At 40.2% G+C, this 26,999-nt stretch overlaps 2 protein-coding genes across 6 annotated transcripts; both read left to right on the top strand.

The window, feature by feature from the left end:
- Positions 1 to 14: 14 nt before the first annotated feature.
- LOC127530186 (zinc finger protein 485-like) lies at positions 15 to 7,183 on the top strand. 2 transcript variants are annotated; one of them, XM_022204969.2, is made up of 5 exons: positions 15 to 899; positions 2,432 to 2,528; positions 2,621 to 2,720; positions 2,821 to 3,070; positions 4,118 to 7,183. In XM_022204969.2, exons 1-5 carry the CDS (start codon positions 642 to 644, stop codon positions 5,291 to 5,293), a joined length of 1,881 nt encoding a protein of 626 aa, XP_022060661.2. In that variant the 5' UTR covers positions 15 to 641; the 3' UTR covers positions 5,294 to 7,183. The 2 variants fall into 2 exon arrangements, with proteins under 2 accessions (XP_022060661.2, XP_051809916.1); XM_051953956.1 differs by having other exon boundaries at positions 2,432 to 2,522.
- Positions 7,184 to 8,110: 927 nt separating this feature from the next.
- On the top strand, positions 8,111 to 25,890 carry LOC110958435 (zinc finger and SCAN domain-containing protein 2-like). Of its 4 annotated transcripts, XM_022204975.2 has the most exons (6): positions 8,119 to 8,571; positions 9,412 to 9,487; positions 9,620 to 9,686; positions 9,775 to 10,024; positions 10,298 to 10,360; positions 11,227 to 13,958. In XM_022204975.2, the coding sequence occupies exons 1-6, from the start codon at positions 8,296 to 8,298 to the stop codon at positions 12,526 to 12,528; spliced, it is 2,034 nt and encodes a 677-aa protein (XP_022060667.2). In that variant the 5' UTR covers positions 8,119 to 8,295; the 3' UTR covers positions 12,529 to 13,958. The 4 variants fall into 4 exon arrangements, with proteins under 4 accessions (XP_051809914.1, XP_022060667.2, XP_051809915.1 ...); XM_051953954.1 differs by lacking the exons at positions 9,775 to 10,024; positions 10,298 to 10,360; positions 11,227 to 13,958 and adding exons at positions 20,986 to 21,244; positions 23,838 to 25,890 and having other exon boundaries at positions 8,111 to 8,571; XM_051953955.1 differs by lacking the exon at positions 10,298 to 10,360 and having other exon boundaries at positions 8,120 to 8,571.
- The last annotated feature ends 1,109 nt before the right edge of the window (positions 25,891 to 26,999 follow it).

The following is a 26,999-nucleotide window of genomic DNA, read 5'->3' on the forward strand; positions in this document are numbered from 1 at the left end:
TCCTACAGATATATATTTTTAAAAAATCTTATTTTATTCTTGCTGTCCTGTGATGGTATCTGACTGAGGATTTTGAAATCCATCGCTGAAATAGTTTTGCCTCTAATTCTGATCTGTTTTTTTAAACATAGGACGGGGCATAGAAAACAAAAGCACAGTTTACCTTTATGTTCTACAAGAGGAAGTAGAATATAAATGTCAATGTATGGGAAACATGAGTGCCCAGGTGATTTTACATGTGACTGTGTATGTTAAATACAACTGCATTTATCATTATTTTTTATTTAAGTGTAATTATATTTGAGGAGAAAGAAACTTAATAGATCGATAAATCCTAAAGATACAGATGGATTAATACAAAACGTTTCTTTTTTAAATGTGAACCGTTGACAAACCAAAAGAAAAACCCTAACGTGAGTGTATTAGTAGTTCGTCCCCAGTCGGTGTACGCCTGACACCAAACCATTCGCCCTCCGCCGTGAAGCCCCGCCCCTCCAGCCGCTGTCACTGCCGCAACAGCAGATATGGCTTCTGTTAGCTAAAGGCTGCTGGTAATGGAGATGATTTGACCCCTTTCTTCTCACCTTGTTACTATTTATTTAGCTTATTCAGCACACAGACGGTCAGAACTTAAACCCAGAATGTGCTCTGTTGTCGGTTGTGATTCGTTTCGTAGAAACGCGAAGCGGTTTAAGTTACCAGAAGACCCGGAGGAGAGACTGGAGTGGGTCCAATTTGTTCTGGAAGTCAACGGACAGCGACTGAAAGAATCCTCCTGGACTGATATCACCATCTGTAGCGAACATTTTACTAATGACTGCTTCGTAGATCAGAGTTTACAGCTGAGGTCCGGTTCTGTCCCATCACTGTGTGCCAGGTCAGAGCCAGAGGAAGCTCAGGTGAGACAGAAACATGTAGCTGAAAGCTGCAGCTTCTACTGCATAACAGCACACAGATACAGATCAGAACCACACTATTAACATCACTGTCAGGTAAACTGTTAAAGACTGGTATAAACTGAGTGGTTAGCTGTTTATTTCTTTATATATTTTAATTTGACGTGCATTTTTCTTTGAGAACTACGCAGGGATGTCAGGTGTTGATTTTGTTTACATGTTTAAATAAGTGATCCCTTCAGAAACACACAATAGCCATTAAAGGAGGACTGTTTAGAACACGTAGAGTACATGAGGCATATTTTCATTACCTCAGCTGAAATGCTGCTTGGAATCACAGGTGCATGATGTTATTACATGGTTTGTGGTTACTTCAGTAAAAGTGCAACACTATAATAATACTCTACTAAAAATTAAAGTCCTTTATTCAATGTTTTTTAAAGCATAAGTATGTATAAGTACACATTTTGCAAAAAAAAGGTTGCTGTGAGTTTCAATAAATAATATATGATATAATTATTTAATATAATGTGAAATAAGCCTTTTTATATTGTGTTTCTGGATTTGTATTTGGGCTCAACAAACTGACAACAACTTGAAGATATGCAATTAGCAAGTGGTAGCAAATGCTGCAGTTTATGAGATCATCAGACGGTACTTCTGACCAAAGGTCTACCCTGCAGTGACGATGGTTTATACAGTGGTTTTCATACAATCCTCCTTGTGACAGTCACACTTTAGATGATATCTCATCTGTTGCACAGAGAGGGTCAAACTGAAACTTTGCTTTCAAATCATGCCAGGAAATCACAATTAAATGTTTTCTCCAAATTTTTAAGATGCAACAAATATGATCTCTGCACTAATGTTTATGTTGTATTTTATTGATGTAGATGTTTATGGTGTGTGTGTGTGAGAGAGAACGAGAACCTCACACCTCATACTCTGCTTTAATGAGCTCATAAAACAGTCCTGTTGTTATCTCTATGACGGTATACTTTCGAGATGATCCAAAAATGTTTTAAAATAGTTTATTTAGCTAAAAGAAGGAATGTGTGATTGTAATCCAATGTACTTTTTGTCAAATTCAGCAACAATCTCCTCACAGTCTGCTGTTGTTCTGCATATGCACTGTTTGTACACACAATTTTCTCACCCCACATAAGAACACCTAATCCTGCAGTTTATGACAAGCATTTCAAATCAACACATATCAAGATATGTGCTGTTCAATGAAAAGGAAGGATATGAAAAAATGTAGTTTGGAAATAAACTGAGAAAAGCTGTCAGACAAAAATAGTGGAGTAAGAAGTACATTGAAATGCTTAAATAACGTACAATTATGTCAAATTTGTACTTAATTACAATGCTTAAGTAAAGATTCCATACTAGTACACAGTTTGATTAGCTGGTGCATGCACTAAGCTAATATGATGTACCATCAACTGGAACTTAAGCCATACAAAACTTTTGCAATATTATATGTAAATTTTATTTAAAACGTCAAGCTTTAAATATTTTCCTGCTTTGTGTAGGAGTCTGTGGAAACCACACAAGTTTTTCCTCAGGATGATCAACTCAGAGCATGTGACAGTCCGGCGTCTGCTTCAGAAAAGTCTTCCATTTGTATGAGTAAGAATCTTTACATTGGTATGTTTAAATAAAGATTAAGTCTGTATATACTGCAACATTTTCTTTTCATGTGACTTGTTATAAATGTGCAGCTGCCCCAGAAAGCCCAGTGCCAGGTGACACCTCTGATTCTTTCTCTGATTATGGATCCTTGCTACAGAAAGTTGTGAACATTGATATGATCCAGGAAAAGTAAGTTACACTGATATATACCGTTATGCTTTGTGTGCTAGGTTCTGTGTTTTAAACCCGTGTCTGTACGTTTAGCATTTTTTTACATGTTGTTTTTCAGAGCTGCTCTTCTTCAGATGAAAGGGAAGTATGTTGTGAATGAAAACCAACTCCTGCAGCTGTTCAACAGCAAGTGCCCTTTCTGCGGTTCTAAAGTAAATGTGGAGAAGGCTGCCCACGGGGTCGTCGTCGTCTTGAACCAGCAGTGCCTGAGCTGTGACTACAGAAACCAGTGGAAAAGTTTAGTCAATGCCAGCGTCCCTGCAGCTGAAGAGAAACCCCTGCCAGGAGGGACAGGAGTCAAATCAGAGGTAGAGCATCAGTAGTCAGAAATACTGCACCGTATCTGCATGTAAATGGTCTGTATTTATATAGCGCTTTACTATACCTGCAAGGTACCCAAAGCGCTTTGATACGTCACATTCACCCATTCACACACTGATGGCGGAAGCTGCCATGCAAGGCCCTAACCACGACCCATCAGGAGCAATTAGGGGTTCAGTGTCTTGCTCAGGGACACCTCGACATGAGCATGACGGGGCGAGGATCGAACCGGCAACCCTCCGATTGCAAGACGGCCACTCTACCCACTGAGCAATGCCGCCTCTAAAGGTGTCATTTGCTTGTATTATGCGTCCAACAAAGCTTTGCAATAAGTCATCAGCTATTTGTAATGTCTAGTGTTTTGTCTGTATAAATATACACCCATCAGCCACAACATTATGACCACTGACAGGTGAAGTGAATGACATCGATCATCTTATCATGCAACGTTCTGCTGGGAAACCTTGAGTCCTGACATTTATGTGGGTGTTTGGCATGTACCGCCCACCGAAACATTGCAGGTCAAGGAACACTCCGTCCCCCATGGTACCAACAGTCCTTGATGCCAGTTTCCACCCTCAGCAGGACAATGCACCCCGACACACTACAAAAACTGCTCAGGAGTGGCCTGAGGAACACAACAGAGCGAAGGTGTTCCACACTGCCCAGTTCCAAATCTTATTGAGCATTTGTGGGATATACCAGGATAAACCTGATCTAGGTAGGTCCCACCCTGCAGCCCACAGGACCCACAGAATTCACTGCCACCATCCTGATGCCACAGTACATCCCCAGAGCTCCTGTCTCCATGCCCCACTGGGTCAGAGGAGTTTTAGCAGCATAAAAGGGACCACCGCAATATTAGGAAGGTGGTCATTATGTTATGCCTGATTGGTGCATATCTTTTGCAGCCTTGTACGTGTTTCTGCTTTAAGCATTTTTTCCTCGCTCTTACTAAAAACACATTTAAATTAGTACAAAAAATTAGATCAAATCTTGTTACATTTTTCCTATTGTCACTGTATTTTTCACAGACGGTGTCAGTGGATGATGATCACAGCAGCATCACTCGTGTCTCTGAGTCAGTTGAAGTCACTGACAAGCAGAGTGAGCCAGCAGACGAAGCAGAGGAGTCCAGTGATGAAGGTGGCACGGACTCAGATGAGAACTGGAAGCCAGTGACGCAGCCAAACGAGGTTCAGAGTGATTCTGAGGAGGACAGTGAAAGTGAATATGAAGGTGATTATCCGTCTCTCTTCCCCCAACACAGTCAGCTCTGCACGGATTGTGGAAAGTTTTTTAGTAAAAGAAAGTCACACACCTGTGAGCACAAGATAAAGCCCTATTCTTGCTATATTTGTGGCAAAAGGTGTGTCAGTGAGATCGCTCTAAATTCTCACAGCAGAATCCACGATGAAAACTATGAGCATCGGTGCAAATATTGTCATGTTGTATTCAAAACCAAGGTGGCTAAAATGACTCATGAGCAGACCCACCAAACTGAAGGAAAACCCTATAAATGCCCAGACTGTTCTGAGACGTTTGCCTCTAATAAGGAGCGAACACTTCACCTGGTAGATCACAGAGGCCCCAGGCAGCTAAAGTGTCACATCTGTGGGATTGAATTCAGCCGCCCTACTCCTCTCCGGAGACACTTGGCGGTTCACACTGGAGCAAAGCCGTTTAAGTGCTCGGTGTGCCAACGTGGCTTCAACCAGTCGAGTCACCTGAAATCCCACATGCGCCTGCACACGGGGGAGAGGCCTTACAAGTGTCAGCACTGTGAGAAACGCTTCAATCACAACGTGAGCTTGAAGAGTCACATCCAGCGTTACCACACATCCAGCTCTGGATGTGTGCAGAATAAATGTCAAGTAAACAAAACTGTGAGTGATGGGGAGAAAGAGCAGACTAAAGAAAAGGAGGTAGAGAAGGAGAGGGTACATGTGCCAAAAAAGAGGAGCACTGGTAGACCCATAGGACGGCCTAAGAGAAATACGGCAGGAGAAATGCAAGGTTCAAATAAGAAGACCGCCAAAGTAAAAGCACGGAGGAGAGCACGCTGCAGCGACGAAGATCGTGACGTAACTGTGGAGGAGGAGGAGAGGAGTGAGAAAGTCGCCCCACGCAAATCAAAAGGAAGACCAAAAAACTCTGACTGTGACTCAAGGAAGCGTCGGTTGAAGACTTTTAGAAAGACACGGACCTAAAAAACATTATTGAGTTGAAGAGACAATTATACATGAACTATTAAACATGAAGGGCTCAATGTAAACTGGGATATCTTCAGATTTCATTGTTTATTACTGTTAAGACTCTATTTCACCATTTTAATCCAGTTAACTGGTCAGAAGTGGGTAAAAGTAAACTAAACTGGCAAAATTTCAAGTGCCTGTTTTCTGCCATAAGAAAGCTGTAGAAGAGGATGAGAAGTGCTCTCATATTAGTGCCATCAGTTCTCTTGTACCACAGTTTGTCCTCTGTTGGGTTAGTGTGTACAATTAGGCGATAAGGCAATAATCTTTCATTCTGGTGATAGACTTTTCATCTATACAAGAAGAAAATTACTCAGTAGAAATCATTATGGGCAGAGCTCCACAAAGAAAACATCATGAAAATGTAAAGTTTCATAAACAAACTTCAAGTGAACTCCCTCAGTGAAGACAGTGAAGTCCTATTTGCCCTCTGCTCTGTTCTGCCGTGATGGCTTCCAAGATCTGCCAGCTGAGTCTATCGTCACCGATTTACTTCCATTTTTTTGTTTTACATGTATGAATGTAAGATAGTTTATTCATTGTTATTTATTTTAATGTCTAAATTTATTTGTATGTGTTTTTTTAAGCTGTTGTTCTGTTAATGTTAAAATTATTACCTGCTTACCTTGATAAATAGGCTGAAGTGGTTAAATTCAAAGTAAGGTTGATAAATATCAATCAAACCTTATTTTCTCCTGGCCTTAATTAAAATACCTCATTGTAATAATTGTAGATTAATACTGAAGACATCCAAACTATAAAAGAATACACATGGAATTATGTTGTACACAAAAAAGTGTCAGTCCCAGCCCTATTTACAGTTATCAGAGGGTTGACGATGCATTTCAACAACTTTGAGCAAACAGAGCCTGAAAAGCAACTTCAGTTGCGCAAGAAGCTCATAACTGAAGAAGGAATACAGCGGTTTGATTGAGGAAACTGAGGTTTCCCCTGTAGGTGGTTATAATGTTGTAATGCAATTCTATAATGTCAACATGAAAAGCACTCAGAGAGCACAGTACTCCGCCAAGGCTGCTCTGTCATATATGATTTCTGAGGGATAAGTCCGCAGTGGTGGATCTGTAGTAGGATCACAATCATGTGATCGTCAGCAGGCAGTGTTCACTTGTTGTCATAGTTACAGTGACGCCATGCCGCTGTCTCGCAATGATACGGAAATCCTTAACACATCCGTGGATTCAGACTATAATCCACATCACTGTCCTAATCTAATCAATTGGTCCTTGTGTCATTTCTGACCTCTGAAAATTTCATCCAAATCCATTAGTCCATTTTTAAGTAATATTGTGAACAGACATACAGACAAACCAACCGCAATCGTCACATAATTCTGCCGCGTTCCTTGGTGGAGTAATTGTAACAAATTGTTTGTTTGTGCAGATAAATAAGAAGCTAATGTCAAGACAAGTCTGTATGATTTTGTAGTGGGAAAACTGCGTGTTACTCTCAGCATTAACAGTGACTCTGCTCTATTTAAAGGTGGAGTTTCTGGTGAAAGATTGTTCCTATTTCAGCAGATGTTTATGTGTTATCATGTGCCAGATTTACTATCCCTGTAGCTCTTACTGTGAGGTGGTGTATAAACACTGGACTCTCTTTCAGCATGCACACAGAATGGACAGTTAACAGAGTGTAATGGGATATGGACTACATTTGATAAGTGTATTGAATTAGAATTGCATACTCAGTAAACTGTGACAGCGAGACCCTGAAACTAAATTAACTTCCTAATGTATCTTCTGTTTAAACTACTGCTATTCCTGATGTGACATTTCAAAGTGTCCTGTGTGAAAAAAGAAATATTGTTCACATGTTTGACTTTCACACAGTGCCATGTCATACATGATACACAGCTTTGGGTTTTTGTTTGTCCACATTCATAGATATCTGCCTCAACCTCAGTGTAGTGAGTGAAGAGGGATTTTATGTTTTATATTTCTTAAAGAATAGAGGAGTGCCACTGATTCTGGTAAGACATAATGTTGCAAGTTAAATTCACATCTATTTTAAGACAGACTTGCGATATTGTGAACCATTTATTTTGTGGTAAAGTGGAAATTTTCCAGGTTTATATCAATCTGCTAAAGTCTTGTTGGACTTGCGTATCAGTACACAATTACTGCATCCTTACCTGCGTCTCTTTATTATACCACTTAGTACACTGTAGGTGACGTACTTCATATTGAGTCTACTGGCAGTGTGAGAGGTCTCAAATATGACCACATTACCCTTGCTCCCCTACATCAAGCTAAATGTAATGATCTGATGAATTTTGTTTTAGAACGTTGCCAAAGACCTGCTCAAAGAGAATCCAGTTACATATCTATGTCTAATATTGTAAGGTCTTCACCTTAGGGAGAGAGCAAAGGATAGTGGCTTTGTAGAGTTCAAAGAAAAGTAGGAGAAATGAGGTGTGCTGGAAGGAGCAGAAGAGATGAAACAAGAATATCAAGACACATAGTTGAACACAATTAAATTAAACAGTAAACTATTGAAAAAATAAAATCTAACACAGACAGATGTGACAGCTGCTTGGAAGAAGAATTACCAAAATGTGATACTAGAAAATGGAAATACAAGGGAGACAGAAGGCATCTGAGGATGAAAAGTAAAATCTGATATAATTCTGAAAAGAGCTCAGAAAAAGGAGCGTTATCAAATCACATTGTTCTGTATTTAAAACAAAAAATTTGATGAGTTTCTACCAAATTTTGTAAATATTAGACACTTTGACCGCTAGGTGGCGGTAAGTGCATTTGTTTGATGTTTGCTAACCGTAGAAGAAGAAACTAGCTAGCTGCATCTATGACTAGCTGTTGTGTTTGTGTTTGTTGTTGTTGTTGTGTTCCTGAAGGCTCGTGTCAGTTCTCATGAAGATCAAAATTTAACACCGCCTGACCTCTTTAAGACCCAGATGATCATAGTTTAAACCCAGAATGTGCTCTGTTGTCGGTTGTGATTCGTTTCGTAGAAATGCGAAACGGTTTAAGTTACCAGAAGACCCGGAGGAGAGACTGGAGTGGGTCCAGTTTGTTCTGGAAGTCAACGGACAGCGACTGAAAGAATCCTCCTGGACTGATATCACCATCTGTAGCGAACATTTTACGAATGACTGCTTTGTAGACCAGAGTTTACAGCTGAGGTCCGGTTCTGTCCCATCACTGTGTGTCAAGTCAGAGCCAGAGGAAGCTCAGGAGAAGCTCCAGCATGTGGTGAGTCTGCTGTGGCAGCTGCTGCAGCAACATCTGGAAGCATCACACAGTACATCCTACATGTCACAGCTGGATGCTTACACTTCAGTCTTAGATTGATGACAGACAGCACACAGCTTTCATCAATAAAGTTGCTTCTGTGACTGTTATCTAATAATAAGTTATCAATCATAAAGACAGACAGTGACCTCAATTAAAACTGTATAAACAGTTTTTGCATGGTTCTGCTGGAAACAATGGCATATTTTTAAAAAATGATGGTGAAAAATTAATGAAGCACATACACATTAGAGGTATTTTTAGTACCTTCTTTGAAACATAATAGTCTATGACAAAATGACGTATTAAAACCACATTTTATTCCATGCATCGTTATTTCATATAAATAAAAATGACAAATCTTAGACGTATTGAAAGTCAAATCTTAACATCACTTGTTCACATACTGTTGTGGTATAATTCTGTTGAGTTGATTTCTATTTATTTAGTCTGATTAACCTAAATACCTAATGCCGTCCTGTAGTAAATTCCTCATTGGAAAGTGTAGTTTAGTGGTGCTGTTAAACTGTATTTAATTTTAAACAGCAGTATTTTTTTTTTGCCTAGATTCGCTGTTTTAAGGTTTGATCAAATAATGATAACACATGATGATATAGGACAATACAATCAAAGGCACCACCCAATGTAATTTCCAGAATTGGCACTGAGCATGTTCCTGATAAACTGGAGTGTATGTATTCATGGTCCTTCAGTGCTTTTAGCTGTGGATTTGAACATGCAAATATTTTTTTGTGTATTGTTGTGGTTTGCGATTAACTACAAGCTTTTGTTTTTGTGTAGGATTCTGTGGAAAACACAGATGCTCCTGATGATCTTGAAACATCTGATAGTAAACCTTTCTGCCCCGAAAACACTGGTAAGAATCTATTCACGCTCTGCAACATTGAAATATTTTTTGTCACACCATTTCTTTTGTGAATATGGAACTGTTTTGTATTTTATCCTGTGTCAAGTGTTTTCTCAGTGTAATATTCACCTGATGTTTCAGATAGGGTCTTCTCTGGATCCGGCCAGATCCAACAGAAAGTTCTGAGCAGAGATTTAAACAAGGAAAGGTAAATGAAACTGTTTCAACATATTTTGATACATATCAGGCTTAATATGTTGCTGTGTTTGACATTTCATTTTTTGTGTGTTTTTTAGAGCTGCACTTCTACAGGTGAAAGGAAAGTACCTTGTGAACGAAAGCTGCCTCCTCGAGTTGTTTGTCCGCAAATGCCCGTCGTGTGGGAGTAAACTTCAGATGGAGAAGGTCACCTACGGCTTACTGATCATTTTGAACCAGCGATGTTTTAACTGTGACTACAGAAACCAGTGGAAAAGTCAGATCAATGCGGACGTCCCAACAGCTGAAGACAGAAACCCGGCAGGAGGCAGAGAAGTAAATTCAGAGGTAAAAGAGTAGACAGACATACTGCACTCTATCTGAAGATTACAGCTAATTTATCTGATTGCAAATGTAAAAGAATCTATCTATCTATCTAAATGAAGCATAGTAAGAACCAAGACAAGAAATACAAAGTAGAATAGGGAAAAAACCATATCTGCCTTACGCGTATGTAGTCTTAATGGGTTGTGTTTCAGTTGCTATGTCAGAGCTGTTCTTTTGTCTGACAACACCAACCGAAAAAAACATGTTAATGGGTACTTTTTTTTTTTTTTTTAGAAAATTAGCTGTAGCAAAATGCAGTGTATTGGAGCACAGAGAGCAGGAGAGAAGCAAACCGAGGTAAACACTGGCTGAGCTTATATTTACCTGGCGCACAACAGACAGAAAAGCAAAGTAATTCAGCCGGTCTTTGTTTGTTGGTTTTCAACCAGTTTTACAGTTTCCACAGAGCTCTGACCAGTGGATTTGCAGTCAGAGCTAATGGTAACGTTAGCCACGTTAGCTGCAGAATGTGCTAACGCTAAGAAGTTTCTAATTGTTGTGGTAAATTGTGCCTTCAAAGTTATAAATAATGCACTGGGTCTTCAGTCCCTCAGATGCTGGAAGTGCATGAAGACTCCTGCGTTCACTCTTGAAGCAGACTGGATGTGTTTTGCTTGTGGCTGAGACATTTTAGACTGAACAGAAGCTGCTTCTGAAAGTAATTATGTGAATAAACCTTGTTTACTGTGAGGTTGGTGCTTATTTGAGTGGCTCACCTGGCAACGCAGTGGGCAGTGAGGGGGCAGGATCCTAAATGGTTTGAGCAAGATGGCTATGACTAATTGTGATATGTAGCACTTGGGCTAAATTCTCACTGGCTTGAAAAACCAGGAGGCTGTATAGTTGTATGGGGGCTTGAGGAATTCTATATATAAATATCTTCATATTTTAGCAGCTTTCACTTTCTACATTTAAGTTTCGAACAACCGCAGAACACAATAAAAACAGAATTAATGACCTTTAATACTGAGGAGAACATAAAAAACTGGTCATTTTGAGCAGTACAGAGCATTTTTTCCCCAATGACTCTCAAGCATATTTTGCAGGTCCGTGAGCTTGCACTTCCTTTTTAGTAAACTGACTGTAATATTACATAAGAAACATATTACAATAAAAAAATTACTCATACTAGATCTTCATTCTTGCCACTGTATCGCTCACAGGAAGTGCCAACGGATGAAGACCCCAGCAGTGCAGTTTTGTCAGAGATTATCACTTTTAGCGACGATGAAAGTGCTCCCTCAGATGACGGAGAGGAAGATGATGACGATGACGAAAGTTCAGATGGGGAGTGGAATCCAACGGAGGATTTTGCACTGGAGGAGGAGCTCATGAAGGACTCGGAGGATGAAACCGAAGATGAAGGTGAAGATGAAAATTTGGACTCTGTGAGTGGCCTCAAAATGAATGAACTCTGTGCAGAGTGTGGAAGTTTTTTCAATATTGTGAAACCTCACACCTGTGAGCACAAAACAAAGCCCTATTCCTGCAATATTTGTGGCAAGAGGTGCGTTACTGAGATCGCGCTACATTCACACAGCAGAATCCACGATGAAAACTATGAGCATCGGTGCAAATACTGCCACGTTACATTCAAAACCAAGGTGGACAAAATGACTCATGAGCAGACCCACCTAAGTGAAGGAAAACCCTATAAATGTCCAGACTGTTCAGAGACATTTGCCACGAATAAGGAGCGTAGAATCCATCTGGTGGAGCACAGAGGCCCCAGGCAGTTAAAATGTCACATCTGTGGGATTGAATTCAACCGTCGTACTCCTCTCCGGAGACACTTGGCGGTTCACACTGGAGCAAAGCCGTATAAGTGCTCGGTGTGCCAACGTGGCTTCAACCAGTCAAGTCACCTGAAATCCCACATGCGCCTCCACACAGGGGAGAGGCCTTACAAGTGTCAGCACTGTGAGAAATGCTTCAATCACAACGTGAGCTTGAAGAGTCACATCCAGCGTTACCACGCATCCAGCTCCGGACGTGGACAGAAAAAATGCAAAAAAAAAAAAACTGTGCGCGACACTGATGATGCTCTGGAGAATGGAAACAAAAAAGGCGCAGACTGTGGGCTTGACATCTTAGAGGAGGAACAGGATAAAGAAGAGGAGGTGCAAAAGAATAGAATATATAAACCCAAGAAGAGGAGCACTGGTAGACCCATTGGGCGGCCTAAGAGAAACGCAGCAGACAACCTGGTTCAGGGAGGAGAAGTGCAAGGTTCATCTACTAAGGCCACTAAAGTAAAGGCAAGAAAGAGGACGCACTGCAGTGATGAAGATAGTGAAGAAGAACTGACTGAAAGTGACGTAACCTTTGACTCAACGGAAGACGACGATGAGTGGAGTAAGAAAGTCACGGCACGGAAATCAAAAGGAAGACCAAAAAACTGCGACAGTGACTCAGGGAAGCCGCTGGGAAGAGCAAGAAAGAATCAGGCAGTAGAAGACTCTTGAAAAGACACAGCTCAGTGTTGGACTTCCATAATATATAAAATAATAATCATGAGGAAATAAGCATTAACTCTTTAAACTGGGTGTCATGGTCCCACTCTGTCTCCCTCTGTCTGCCGTCCTCTCCTCCTCTCTCTCCTCCTCTCTCTCCCTCCCAGTTGCTCGCCCTCTGGCTCTGCCGGCTGATTGCGGCATGGGCGTCAGCTGGAGTTAATCAGCCAACTCCATTCACCTGCTCCCCTCCTCTGCCTTTTAAGCCCTCTGGGCCGGATCATTGTAAGACAAACCCTCATGCCGACCTGGTCTCCGTCTCCCACAAAACCCCTCTGGACTACATCAGATTTGGACTTTACTGCTCTCCCTCTGTTTGGACTCCCCGATCTTGGACTCTGTGGTTTTTTTTGTGGATTTATTTTAGCCTGTTTGCTCCCTCGATTGTTTGCTTCCCTCATTCTGTGAGTACCTCTCAGTAGCTCTGTGTTTTTGGTTTTTAGTATTAGTGTAGTTTGGTTTTGCGCTGCCCCCACAGTCCTGTCCTTAGTTGTAATAGTTTTGATTCAATAAACATCCTGTTCTTGTCCTTCCATTACCAGGCCACGCAGTATAAGAGTTACTGGCCATAACAGAGCCACATGTCTTAGTGCCATCAGTTGACTTCCATTGCAATAGTTTGGACAATTATCAGAATGGTTTCAATTGTGTTTTTACAACTTTGAGGCACCAGAGCTGGAAAAGGCCTGTATAATTTGGTAACCAGGTAGCAGAAACAGCAATGCAGCACTTTGAAGAAAATGATTTTCCCCTGTGTGTGTTTATAATATTGTAATGCAGTTCTTTAATGTTTTAAATGAATTGTCAGATAAATGAACAGAATTTAAGACAAGCCTGTAGGAGGTCATAGTGGCAAAATCATGTGTTAATGATTCCTGTGCACGGTGAAACATTGAGACCCTGAAATGAAAATGTATACTTCATTTATTTTCTGTTTACATTATGTGACACAACAAAGTATCTTATGTGCAAACAGGCCTGTTGTCCAGATGTTTGACTTGCATTTTGGCCTAATGCCATATCATAGATGCCTAGTAAAAGCTTGACCATACAGATAGTTTGGAGGTTTTCTTATTCCACATTTACTGACCTCTGCCCCAGTCTCAATATAGTGAGTGAAAAGGATGTTTTTTTTTTGGTTTTTTTAACTAAAAGTTTTCGAAAAGAAAGTGATGGCAAAACAGACGTGGATATCTCCACAGCATTTTTTCTCGCTGCATCATTCCCGTCATGCATAGTCTTCTTCTTGTGCAGAAATATATTTGAAAGTTTATCTGATGCTCTGTCGACGTAAAATACTCAGTCCAGATTTCCTCTGTGTATTACAGTCCTGTCACTTCAGAGGAAATTTTGTATTAAACTGCTACTTTGGGAGACTCGCATTGCTGAAGTGGCTTATTGAAGTGCACATAAACGTAAATGGTGAGCCTGTTAATGTGTGTTAAGATATTATTTCTACATTTATACTGATCTGCTGGAGGCTTCTTGGACCAGTGAGTACACATTAAATGCTTCAATGTCTGCATTATACCATAAGCAAGTAATACTGTATTTAAGAGGTAAATGCTCTTATCATTGAAGCTATACTGAGTACATCTGTGGTTTTTTTTATTAGCCTAACTGTATGGATACGGTTATAAAATGAGTCATCAGCACCAGAACTTCCTCGGTTTTGGAACGATGGATTGTGTCTGTCTGCATTTCCACATCATAGGGCCACTACTAAAAGAATTGCCAGAGATATTTTAAAAAAGCATCAAACTGTGTGGCTTCACAATGATAGAAAAGGACCTATGGCCTACTAGATATCAGTGGAAAAGCAGCTGCAGCAGTCATCAGGAGCTGTAGACTAAGCAATAAGTGTGAAGGACTGTGAATAACATTAAAAATATAACCTTGCTTGTGTCTTGGCACAGAATTGCACGATAAATGTGTTTGCTTTTGGTGTGAACCTGGTCAGGACGACCACAGTAAATGCATAGTCCCAACAGTGAAGCACAGAAGTAGGACTGTTAGGATATGGGGCTGCATGAGTGGGAAAGATACTGAGACAACATTTATAGGTGGCACCACCAGTGTAAGCTAAACAGACATGGAATATTGCAGCATGATAATGTAATAAGGCTGCCAAAAAAGAGTTTCTAAAGAAGAAAAAAAGTGAAAACTGACCAGAGCGTGTCACCTGACTTCAATAGAACAGGATATCTGTAGGATATTTTAAAGGGAAAGGTTCTGCAACACAAGTAAAAAATAACAAGAAAGGCAGGTTAGTAATATTAATAGTAAAGGTTAGTATATAAAACGATTCTAATTTTAATATCAATAATGTGCTAAGTGAAATTAAAAATTCAATATACAGTATATACACATTTCAAGGCACGGAGGTATAACAATTAAAGTGAATTAAGTGATTAAACACATCAGCAAAGAAAAGCTAAAAAATACTTTTGAAGAATGGCAGAATATCGCTTCAGAAATGTTATCTTCCATGCTGAGAAGGTGGACATAATAGCGGGGAGGGAATTGCCCAAAAATTTATAAAGATTGTGCACTTTGTGACAAATTTTTGCAATTTAGCATGAGGCTAGGTTTAGGCATAAGGTTTTCAAAAACAACTGCATACACATTAGTGGTAGCCCCCTATTGGCCATTATGCACAAAATCCAGCATGGCTGCCAGCAGAAGTAGAAAATGTCATATCTCAGCTACTGTTTGCACTAGATCTGTGTATAATACCACTTTTTCCATGTTTTTGGGGATGAGCAATCTATTTCTGAACTTATTACTCTGTTATGTCATTTTCAAGGTCAGAGGCTACTTGCAATGTCTTTTATAGCCAAATGCAGCAAAACATTTGGTATTAATTTGCCGAATAGAACTATGATAAAGGGTTTCAAGGTTATCTTGACACAGCAAGGGCAAGTCCCCTCCTGACATCCATGACACGTTCATAAGACACTGACATGCCCAATGAATGAAATGTGTTAATAGTGCGTTTCTGGCGATCATGTGCATGCAGTTTCAGTCCGACAGAGTGGAAAGGGTGTCTCTCTTTCCTTTCTCTGATACAGAATGAGAGTCTTGCTAGATTGCTTTGCTGCATATCAGCTGAGAGATTGTGCAGGCGACTCTGGTCTTGGCTCTAATGCTGTCTCGATCCTCTTCCATTTGCTCCTCAATACAGCTCGAACCTTGGAGTAATATGTCTAGAAGGGTCAGTAGAGGCTTGGCAACTGGCTCACTTAGACAGTTTGAATTGAATGATCCATTGAACGGCATCTGTTGCAAAAGGATGTATCTGCGCAGCATGAGACCCACTTCAACTATTTTTTTAACCTCATCTTCAGTCACCAGAAGATGAGCAGTCTGTGCTAAAGCTGCTCCAACTGCCTTTTTGTGAGAGATGTAAATGTCACAACCCTCAGAATATTCAGACCAATCAGGTCCTAACTTCTCTATAAGATGTTCTTTGAACCTTGTTTGGTGCACATACACCCCGATCCAGTCAGAGCCCATTTGCTCGAGACGACGATCATGAAGCTTCCTCATGTCAGCAAGCTTAAAAGCAGAATGCTTTAACTGCTACAAGCTGAGCAATAACCAAGGGATTGCATGTGTAGAGGATGTTAGAACTTTTGTCTGCATATGGTGACTTGGACTTGGCTGCACGGGCATCATTCTTCAGCTTTGTGTAACAGGATGTGTGATAATGCACATCTCCTGCAGCGGCATGATCTGCATTGATTGCACTGTTCAGTCGTGCATGAACCACCCAGTTCTTTGAATCTATAGCCCATTTGTAGAGGTTTTTGCCACAGTTGTTACTCCTCGCTGTGTAGATTTGTTCATCACTGTCATCTTGGAACTTCTCACAGCAGACACATTGCAGATTTTTGCGGTCAATGCTTGTATTAAAACTTGACCTGTTTTTTTTTTCGGACTGAAAAAAAAACTCTCCAATTTTTCCCTTGTTCTCTTGTCCAGTGCTCGTTGCACATTATGTGAGCAGAAGTGTCCTCGGCATCCATTATACTTTGCTTTACTTTTTAGCAATGTATTGGCGATCCCTGACCCATCGTGTAAACACTCTAAGTTCAGTCCAAGTGGTAAAGGGCAGCATTATCAACAAATTTGTTCAAATCACTTTCAAGGGTTTTGTATGCATAGTGATAACACTCCTTCTTATATGGACATCACAAATCTTTGGTATTAGATTTGTCTTGGCACAAACAACACAATGCCCAATCAGTGTCCTTCCTTGAAAGTACAGGATGATCAAAAGGATGTTCGTCACTCATGATGAAAATAATTGCTAAATAACCCTGGATTCTTCACTTCTTGTTGTCATTTGAAGATGTTATTTTATGATGAAGGTTAGGGACCAATTATTTCTATGCAGCTTAGTACCAGAGTTATGGCTATATTTGGTTGAAAATTACCTTGAATATAGCCTAACCTTGAAAATTATGTCAAAATAGACAAAAAAATTGGTTAAAAAATGGATTGCTTGACCTCCAGAACATGGAAAAAGTGGTATTATACAAGGATCTAGTGCTAATAAGAGCTGAGATATGAGATTTTCAATTTCTGATAGCGGCCATATTGGATTTTGTGCATAATGGCCACCAGATGGCTAACCTAACTTGTATGCAGTTGTTTTTGAAAACATTATGCCCATACCATACATCATGCCAAATTGCAAAAACTTGTCACAAAGTGCTTTTTTTTTTTTTTAAATTCCCTCCTCGCTAATAAGTAGTATTTAAAAATGAAAGATTAGGATCCCAGTAATGAAGGGTGCGCTGATTTCCGTTGCATTGACTTCCAGCTGTGGGGCTTGTATTTTTTAGATGGTAATACTAGATAAATAATAATAATAGAAGTAATGCAATTACTGTAAGCGGATAAAATGCTGAACCGTTGTATCCTGTCAGTAATGACCACGAAGTTAAAGTTTACATATTGAATGTGGAGCCGGGATACGCCTGACACCAAACCAGGCGAACCCGGACACAGAGCCCCGCCCCTTCCGTTACTATCACAGCCACTAGCAAAGCGGCTAGCCAGCTGTTAGCACGTGGTTGTTTTTGTTGGTGGAAGCCAGCCTCTCAGTCCGCATGAACAGTGCAATTTAACCCCGTCCGACCTCCTGAAGAACCAAAAGGACCAAACTTAAACCCAGAATGTGCTCTGTCGACGGTTGTGATTCGCTTCGCCGAAATGCGAAGCGGTTTAAGTTACCAGAAGACCCGGAGGAGAGACTGGAGTGGGTCCAGTTTGTTCTGGAAGTCAACGGACAGCGACTGAAAGAATCCACCTGGACTGATATCACCATCTGTAGCGAACATTTTACTAATGACTGCTTTGTAGACCAGAGTTTACAGCTGAGGTCCGGTTCTGTCCCATCACTGTGTGTCAAGTCTGAGCCAGAGGAAGCTCAGGAGAAGCTCCAGCACGTGGTGAGTCTGCTGTAGCAGCTGCAGCAACATCTGGAAGCATCACACAGTACATCCTACATGTCACACTGCAGCTGGATGCTTGATCCCAGCAGCTTTTTAATGAATAAAGTTGTTAAATATGTACTAGAATGAGTGATAAATCATAGACAACAGATCAGTGCCATTGCTTGTGTACAAGAACACAAGCAATGAGTTTTTTTTGTTTTTGTTTTTTTTTTAAGGATGAGGTTTAAATAATGAAATTCTTCCAAAGCATGATGTCAATTTAACTGGGAATTTTTACTTCTACTTTCCAATGCAATATACAGAGAAACATGCATCTTTATTTTATGTAACTGCACCAGACGCACAGTGCAGACAGACTGGAAGCAGGGATGCAACTTACCAGTATTTCCATTGGGAATTAAGCTGTCCATTTTGTTTTCTCAATTATTTGATTAGTTTTTTGCTTTGTAAAATGCCAATCAGTGTTTCCCAAAGTCCTGGAAGATGTCCTCAAATTATGTGTTTTGTCCACAGCTCAAAGAGTTTACTGTTATAGATGACAGGGCTTTCATATTCAACCTTTTTTTGAGAGTGTGCGAGTTGAAATTTCAGATGGTTGTATTATCTGAGTGAACAACGATCATTAGCTGATCTGGTGACCCTTCCATTAGCCCAGGTAGCTGACCGATATGAGGAGAAGACTGGTGACAAAAAAATGCATTTGCCGGTTGAAACATTATTCAAATAGCAAGTCTTGTGTCACTGAAAGCCAGTGCAGCATAACTGGGTTGTGCAAAAAACGGCTATTCATCAGCATTCATAGTGGATTCACAGCTGTGGCAATGCTGAGCTAATAATATAAGGGGTTGGGGAGACCAAATCATTTGCTAGTGCGAGAAAGTTGGGGGGACCAGTACAAAAGTTAGTCTGGAGCCCTGGAGGAGCAAAGAAACCAAAAAATATTCAAATTTAAATAGCTTGAAATGGCCTTTATAAAATAAACAAAACGATCAAGAAAACACAGCAAATGGCAAAGAAAGGAAGAACAGGATGAACGACATTGTTACACCAGCTGGAATGTCTGAAGAACTCCGAAGGATTTTCTCCAAAAATAGCATGCCGGTGCACTTCAGACCCAGTAACACTCTGAGATAGAAACTGGCTCACTCTAAAGATAACTTGCACAACTGTGTCACACAAAATAAAAAAAGAGCGTATAAACTGTGCATCAACAGAAAAGTTACAACAGTAGAATGTAAAATTAATAAGTAGATAGGATAGTTGGTTCTGAATAGGTCTGTGTGCTCTTTCCTCAAGGTTTTGTTAAGAGGTGCCTAAAAGAATAGAGTTTTTGCATCTGTTAACTTGCTAGCAGACATTTGTGACTCAGTTGAGAACATTTCTGTTTTACACTTGAAAGAAATCCCAACAGATAGGGAAAATGTAATGACTGACTGAACAGCTGTATGTGTTTGTATTCACAAATTAATGTGTGTCCTTGTGCAGATTTTTATCCTCTAGTGCTGTTGAGGTCAGTGCGATGAGTGCTTGTTTTCAGCATGCTTTGTCTACGAGACTATTTTACTGTTCACATTTATTTTTGTTCACACGTTTTATAGTTAATGCACGCACACAACCTCCTCATATTTTCATAGTCAGTGCTTACATTCAGTTGTCAGTTTATTTGGAGGCTCATTGTGTGTCACTTCAGATAGCAGTGTTGCAGCAGTGTCTCAGATTTAGCTTCTTGGGACCTAAAACTAAGTTCTGCAAAATGTTTTGGCAGACTTTTCAGAATTTCATGTTTTGTTTTGTTTTGGGGGTTTTTATTGTGTACTTTTGTCCTCACAAATTATCTCACATAGGACAGGGTTCAGTTTCCCCAGAAATTTAACTTCCACAGTGAGATTTAGTTAATTGTTTACACCAAATCTAAACAGTTCAGTGGGTCCAGTTGAAGGCAAATCCTTTATTTTGCCACTAAAAATGCCATACATCAAATTCTGATGTTAGAGGCTTCAAAAATTGGTGAATATCAACCACAGACTCTATTTCTAGTAGGCAATATGGCCGCATATACTTCATGGGGCCCCAGTACCACCCTTGTTTGAAAATGTTTCACGTTTTTCAATCTTTAAAGACCTTGGTGACTGTGCTGCTCTTGTTGTTGCTGCAGCTGGCCGATGACTGGAGCCAAAAACGACTGTCATGATGTTTCCATTAGGCAGTAATAATGAAGGGGAAAAAAATAGTTATATTGAATTTAGGTTAAAAAATAGTTATATTGAATTTAGGTTAAAAAATAGTTATATTGAATTTAGGTTAAAAAAAGATCATTTCAAAATATTTATGTATTGATGCTATCAATAATGCAGACTAATGACAGAGGCACCTAATCTCAAGATTTATGATATAGGATTGTTGTTTCAGCACTTTAGTTTTATGTTTCTTATAAACTGGAGTAGATGTGTTTCTTGTACTTTAGTGTACTGTGAATGGAAACATCCATACAGTTTGGTGCAGCTTGTGTTCAAGAGGATTTTGTTTTTGTGGTTTTGTGTAGAAGTCTGTGGAAAAAAGAGATGCTGCTTGTCAGTGTGATGATCTTGAAGCATCTGATAGCCCAACTTCCTGCCCAGAAAAATCAGAATGTACTTTACAAGGTAAGCATCTTTACATTTTGCGTCAGATTTAAAATGAAAGGGCTGTTTATTCATCACACTATTTCTCTTAATATGAATATGAGATCATTTTGTAGGTTATTAAGTAAGTCCTGTGCCTCAGTGTTATACTCACCTGATGTTTCAGATGCTGCCTCTTCTGGATCCGAGCAGACACAACAAAAGGCACTGAATACAGATTCAGATGAAGAAAGGTAAGTTACACTTTTACATGTTCAAAAATTTTAAGTCGGGTTTTGTTTGACCGGCTGTTCTCTGTGTGGGTTTTTTTTTTTTTTTTAAAGAGCTGCACTTCTACAGGTGAAAGGAAAGTACCTTGTGAATGAAAGCTGCCTCCTCGAGTTGTTTGTCCGCAAATGCCCGTCATGTGGGAGTAAACTTCAGATGGAGAAGGTCACCTGTGGCTTACTGATCATTTTGAACCAGCGGTGTTTGCAGTGTGACTACAGAAACCAGTGGAAGAGTCAGATCAATGCGGACGTCCCAACAGCTGAAGATAGAAACCCGGCAGGAGGCACAGAAGTAACTGCGGGGATCCAACAGGTTGGTTTATTTGATTGATAATATAAAAGACATGTTTCACTGAGAAGTTTTTTTTTTTTTTTAACTTCTTGTGATCATCAGTTCCCATCATGCAGCAGGCTGTGTGACATTTAGACAAGCTACAGCAGTACATTGTTTTTTGTAGTGCACTTGTCATTTAGACAAAATCTCAAAGTGTGACGTTTAAGACATAAAACGGATAAAAACAAAACAATCATGTAGCAAAAACAGAGCAAACATAAAATAACAATAAAAACAGAAGCATTCAGGAGCACATTTAATTAAAAGCTCTGTTAAAAAACATCCACTGTCTTTGGAGCTCTCAGGTGCTCAGGGAGGGAGTTCCAGATGTGAGGTGCGGCTGAGGTGAAGGCTCTGTCTCCCGTGGTCCGAAGTTTGGTTCTGGACAGGCAGAGGAGGGGGCAAGTTATTGGTGCAGAGGTTTCTTTGTGATGATCAATGACAGATGAATTCTTTAAAGTACTCAACTCAACTTTATTTATAAAGCGCTTTTAAAACAGCAGCCACTGAAACAAATTGCTGTACAATAAGCAATAAATAATAAATTAAAACATAAAAAAAACAATAAATAAAACATACACATATTAAAACAGCAGCACAATAAAACAAGAGCAGAGTCTCAAGCTGTTAAAAGCCAGTGAATAAAAATACTGTAGGTCTTAAGTTTAGTTTTAAAAACCAAAAGTGAGGGAGCCTCTCTGATGTGCAAAGGGAGATTATTCCATAATCTGGGAGCAGCAACAGAGAAGGCTCCATCTCCTCTGAGCTTCCACCTAGATCTTAAACCTCCAGAAGCAGCTGATCTGAGGGTTTGTGAGGGGGCATGAGGATGGAGCAGCTTAGAGAGGTAGGGAGGGGCCAGACCATTTAAAGCTTTAAAAACAAATAAAAGAACCTTAAAATCAACCCTGAAACGCACGGGGAGCCAATGAAGGGAAGCTAAAACGGGTGTAATGTGCTCATATTTTCGAGTGCTGGTTAAAAGACGGGCAGCAGCATTTTGAGCACACTGGAGACGTGCTAGGGCAGACTGGTTGGCTCCAAGGTACAATGAATTACAATAATCCAGTCTGGTGGTAATAAAAGCATGGATGACCATTTCAAAGTGCTCTTGTGTTAAAAAGGGCTTCACCTTGGCTAATCGACGCAGGTGAAAGAAGCTAGCCTTCACCATGGCACTGATTTGATGGTCACATTTGAGAGTCCATTTTAAAACACAGATTGGAAACCACTGGCTTAACATAGTGAGCCAGGCGGCCCAGGTCAACAGGGGGAAACTCACAAGGGCCACTGGGACCGAACACCATTACCTCAGTTTTCATTGAAACAGAGAAAATTTAAGGCCGTCCAGGCTTTAATGTCATCAAGACAGGACAGAAGTGGTGTGACCGATTGACAGTCTTTCTTTTTCAATGGCACATAAATTTGTGCGTCATCCACATAACAATAGAAGGCGATGCCTTGCTTCCTGAGGATGGATCCCATAGGAAGTAGGTATAAGGCAAAAAGGAGAGGCCCTAAAATTGAACCCTGCGGGACCCCACAGGACAATGGAACAGGGGTGGATTCAAAGATATCGAGGCTCACACTCATAGTTCTGCCAGACAAATGGGTCCTAAACCACTGCAGTGCACTAGTAATCTGGAGCATTGCCATAAATGCACTGATAAATGAGAAGAGTGATTTTAGAGGGAATTCTGGAGGATATAGGGAGCCAGTGGAGTGAACAGAGGATGGGTGTGATATGGTGTTGCTTCTGCGCTCTCATCAGGATCCTAGCAGCGCTGTTTTGAATATACTGGAGCTTTGCAGGTTCTTGCTAAGGATCCCGATGAGCAGGGCGTTGCAATAGTCCAGCCTGGAGGAGACAAAGGTATGGATGAGTTTCTCTGTATCAGAAGGGGTGAGGGTGGGACAGAGTTTGGCCATTTAAAAAAAAAAAAAAAAAAATTCTAGGTGGAAAAATGAAGACTTGCACAGATGTTTGATGTGGTTGTTGACGATTAGGTGAGGGTTTTTTAACTGTCGATGAGATGGGAATGTCTTATCCAGAAATGGTAATGGTGGTTATGGAAGATGTTTGGACCTGATGAGGGGTGCCGAAAAGAATGGCTTCAGTTTTGGAACTGTTTAGCTGCAGAAAATTTTGACTTATCCAGGCTTTTGGATGAATCAGTGTTCCAACGCGGTCCATTATTTAGCCTGTATTTGTTTTCTCCTTGTCAATCTGACATCATTAAAAATCCTGTTTAGAAAACCATCACTGAATCATTTCAATACTGAGAAGAACCTGGAAATGTCATTGTTTTGAACATATATTGCACCTCAATGTCTGATGGACAGGCTTTCCTCAGAAACTGAGCTATGATACAAAGAAAGATGAATTTTCTTCCGAATTGTGGCTTGCCTCTCTCCCTGCATGAAAACCTCACAGAACAATACATTATTCTTTGTCCTCTGATTGTGCTGTCCTTTTTAATAGTTTGGCTATAATTATATATTCAGTGCTGTTCAACTGTAGCAACATGTTCTTCATACTATAGCTTCATTCTTGTCATTGTATCGTTCACAGGAGGTGCCAGCAGATGAAGACCCCAACAGTGCAATTTTGTCTGATGCTACTCTTAGTGAGGAAGAAAGTAACCCCTCAGATGATGCAGAGAAGGACGGTGAAGGTGAGGACAATTCAGATGGGGAGTGGAATCCTGAGGAGGATTTTTCAGTGGATGAGGAGCTCCTGAAAGACTCGGAGGATGAAACCGAAGACGAGGGCGAAAATTTTGATTCCGTGAGTGGCCTCAAAATTAACGAGCTCTGCGCAGAGTGTGGAAGTTTCTTCAATGTTATGAAGTCTCACACATGTGAGCACAAAATAAAACCCTATTCCTGCAATATCTGTGGCAAAAGATATGTGACCGAGCTATTGTTAAAAAAGCATAGCAAAATTCATGATGAAACCTATGAACATCCTTGCAGATTTTGTTACGTCACCTTCAAAACCAGGGTGGACAAGCTTAAACATGAGCAGACCCACCTAGATAAGAAAGATCCTTATAAATGTCCGGACTGTCCAGAAACATTTACCACCAGCAAAAAACGCAGAGCCCACCTGGCAAACCACAGAGCCCCAATGGTGTTCAAGTGCGGTGTTTGTGAAATTGACTTTAAGGATGTGCATCATCTTCAGAGACACTCTGTTGTGCACACAGGACTCAAACCTTACAAATGCTCGGTGTGCCACCGGGGCTTCAGCCAGTCAAGCCACCTGAAATCCCACATGCGCCTGCACACAGGGGAGAGGCCTTACAAGTGCCAACACTGTGATAAAAGCTTCAATCACAATGTGAGCTTGAAGAGTCACATCCAGCGTTACCACGCATCCAGCTCCGGATGTAAGCGGAGGAAGGGAAAGGTAGATATAAGGGCAAATGTTACTGGTGATGCTGAAGGCAATGGGAATAAGAGAGACACAGACTCCGAGTTTGACAGGTTAGACAAAGAACAAGAAACAGAAGAGAAGGTGCAGAAAAAGGGAGCAAATAAGCCAAAAAATAAAAGGAGGCGCACAGGTAGACCCGTAGGAAGGCCTAAGAGATATGCTGAAAGTAACTTGGCAGAGGAAGTGAAACGCCAAACTTCAAACGCTAAAACATCAAAATCAAAGGTGCAGAAATTAAAGAAAACAGGTTCCAGCGATGAGGAAAGTGAGGATAAGCAATCAGACAGTGACTTATCCTTTGGCACCGCAGAAGTGGAGGCGGAGACGGCAAAGAGGAAGAACGCTCCGAGCTCAAAAAGAAAAGCAAAACCTAGCAGTGACTCTGATTTCGACCCAGGAGAAGAAACAAAGAAACAGAGGCGCAGCAGCCTGAACAGTGGTAAGAGCTCAGGGAAACGTAGAGGAAGACCAAAGAAGAATGCGGTGGTCTGAAGTCTTTAAGCACACTGAGCTGATGAATTAATTTGCTGAGATCAGCTGTGAAAACAAAAGGATCCCTGAAGATTGGAGGGCTTTACAGAACTGTACTGATATATCCCTTAGTAGATACATTAAAACAAATGCTGGTATGAGAAACAAAACATCCACATCGGACAGCGTCTGTTTGAATGGAATCGTCTTCCTCTGTTAAACATCATGCTGTTTGATCTTCACATATGTTTAATCTTGTTAACTGATGTGTAGACTGGAATCTTGTTGGGAACAAAACTGAGTGGGGCTGCAATTACAATGGAGTTCTATTTGTCTGAATTCTTTTTTTTAAAGAAAAGTCAATATTTCTTCAGAATCACTAGGAAGCTATTGAACTTGATAAATCGTGTGTGATAATTTGATTTACTATAAATGGGGCCAGCCAGTTTTCTAGCTCTATAAAGCTACAGAATTAAACCTGTCATTTGAAACACTACTATGAACCATTTAGGGCCATCTATTTGTTAGAAATGTAGTATAGTATACATAGCCTGCATATAATATGTTTTTATTAGTGATAATCACCAGTAGCTACAAATTATGTTTTCATTAGCTTATGAGGAGCCTTTTATATCTACAGATAGAGCAGGACGCCTTCCATGAAGCTGCATCACCATGTTTCTGCAATAAAAGGGAAATAAATTAAAGTTATGAACTGTTGGATGTTTATTTACGTTGCGGTAGGTTTGGCGTTACCATTTCATTGTGAGTGTGGAGTTTGGGCTCCATTTTTCATTGAGCTTCAATGATAGCTAGAGTGCCTCAGAGGCTTTAAAATTTTAAAAGACCACCATTATTTTTGTATTGTTTAGCCATTAGCTACAGAGAGATCAGCTACAATACTGCTGGTTAATGAGATGCATTGGATTTCTTTGCAAATAGTCCTTGCTTGCAACTCTGTTAGACGCAAAATAAACAACAAAGTGAAAAGCAGGTTAGTAAAGAATCTTTCCACTGGCTAATTGGCTCACTGTGTAGTTGCAAGTAATGTAAAATATATGCAATTTGAAAGAAAGCATAATTACCGAGTTTAGGTCGATGACAGACTTTGGCACATGAAAAATGTAAATATAAATGTGTCCATCTTTTACTTTACATGTCTGCTATCTTTACCCTTTTCAACTCTAAATCAGACAACTGGATGCCTGCCAGGCTATAATAGAGCTGTTATGTGTTTAGCACATTTGAACAGTGGATTCTTCACACTACCTTACAGTGTCTGAATTTAAATTGCATCGGTATATCTGCGTTCAGAGTTCCCACTTTGATCAAAAATCCTGAATGAATCCCCCTGCTTACATGCTTATCCTCTTCCTCTCTCTCTGTCTGTATGCCAGTGTTAAAGCCCATCAAGTTTTTTTTTTTTTTGCAAGTTAGAGAAACTTCTGCAGCTTTTCTCTCTGGGAATCATGTTGCTGGCTAAGCCAAAGGCTGCTTAGCAGATTAGACCTGCTGATGGTTGGCAGATCTAAATGTGGCCTCTGTTTGGAGAACTTATCTGAAAGAATTTTTTTTGAATTTGACAGTGCTCCAAACCTTTGTACTTCATGGATGCACTGATGGGACAATAAATAAGGTTTATGTGTATCAGACACTTGATGATTGGTGTAAATTATCATTAATTGCATTAGTTTTAGGTAAAAATGAAAAGAATAAGGCAAAAATGTTAAAAAGGGTAACCTATTTAGACCAAATTGTGTCAAAATTTGACAAGTTGCCTAACAGAACTCTTAATTACTTCTGCTTATTTGTCTCATATTCTGA

The sequence above is a fragment of the Acanthochromis polyacanthus genome, chromosome 9 (assembly GCF_021347895.1).
Source record: "Acanthochromis polyacanthus isolate Apoly-LR-REF ecotype Palm Island chromosome 9, KAUST_Apoly_ChrSc, whole genome shotgun sequence".
Classification (NCBI taxonomy): Eukaryota; Metazoa; Chordata; class Actinopteri; family Pomacentridae; genus Acanthochromis; species Acanthochromis polyacanthus.

What these genes read in the sequence shown, in the direction of transcription:
- LOC110958435 (XM_022204970.2), top strand. Translation starts at nt 17,760, where the DNA reads ATGTGCTCTGTCGACGGTTGTGATTCGCTTCGCCGAAATGCGAAGCGG. An exon ending in ATCAGAATGTACTTTACAAG is followed by an intron (nt 20,684 to 20,828) that starts GTAAGCATCTTT and finishes CTGATGTTTCAG; the next exon opens with ATGCTGCCTCTTCTGGATCC. An exon ending in TAACTGCGGGGATCCAACAG is followed by an intron (nt 21,245 to 23,837) that starts GTTGGTTTATTT and finishes TATCGTTCACAG; the next exon opens with GAGGTGCCAGCAGATGAAGA.
- LOC127530186 (XM_022204969.2), top strand. Translation starts at nt 642, where the DNA reads ATGTGCTCTGTTGTCGGTTGTGATTCGTTTCGTAGAAACGCGAAGCGG. An exon ending in CAGAGCCAGAGGAAGCTCAG is followed by an intron (nt 900 to 2,431) that starts GTGAGACAGAAA and finishes TGCTTTGTGTAG; the next exon opens with GAGTCTGTGGAAACCACACA. An exon ending in AAAGTCTTCCATTTGTATGA is followed by an intron (nt 2,529 to 2,620) that starts GTAAGAATCTTT and finishes ATAAATGTGCAG; the next exon opens with CTGCCCCAGAAAGCCCAGTG.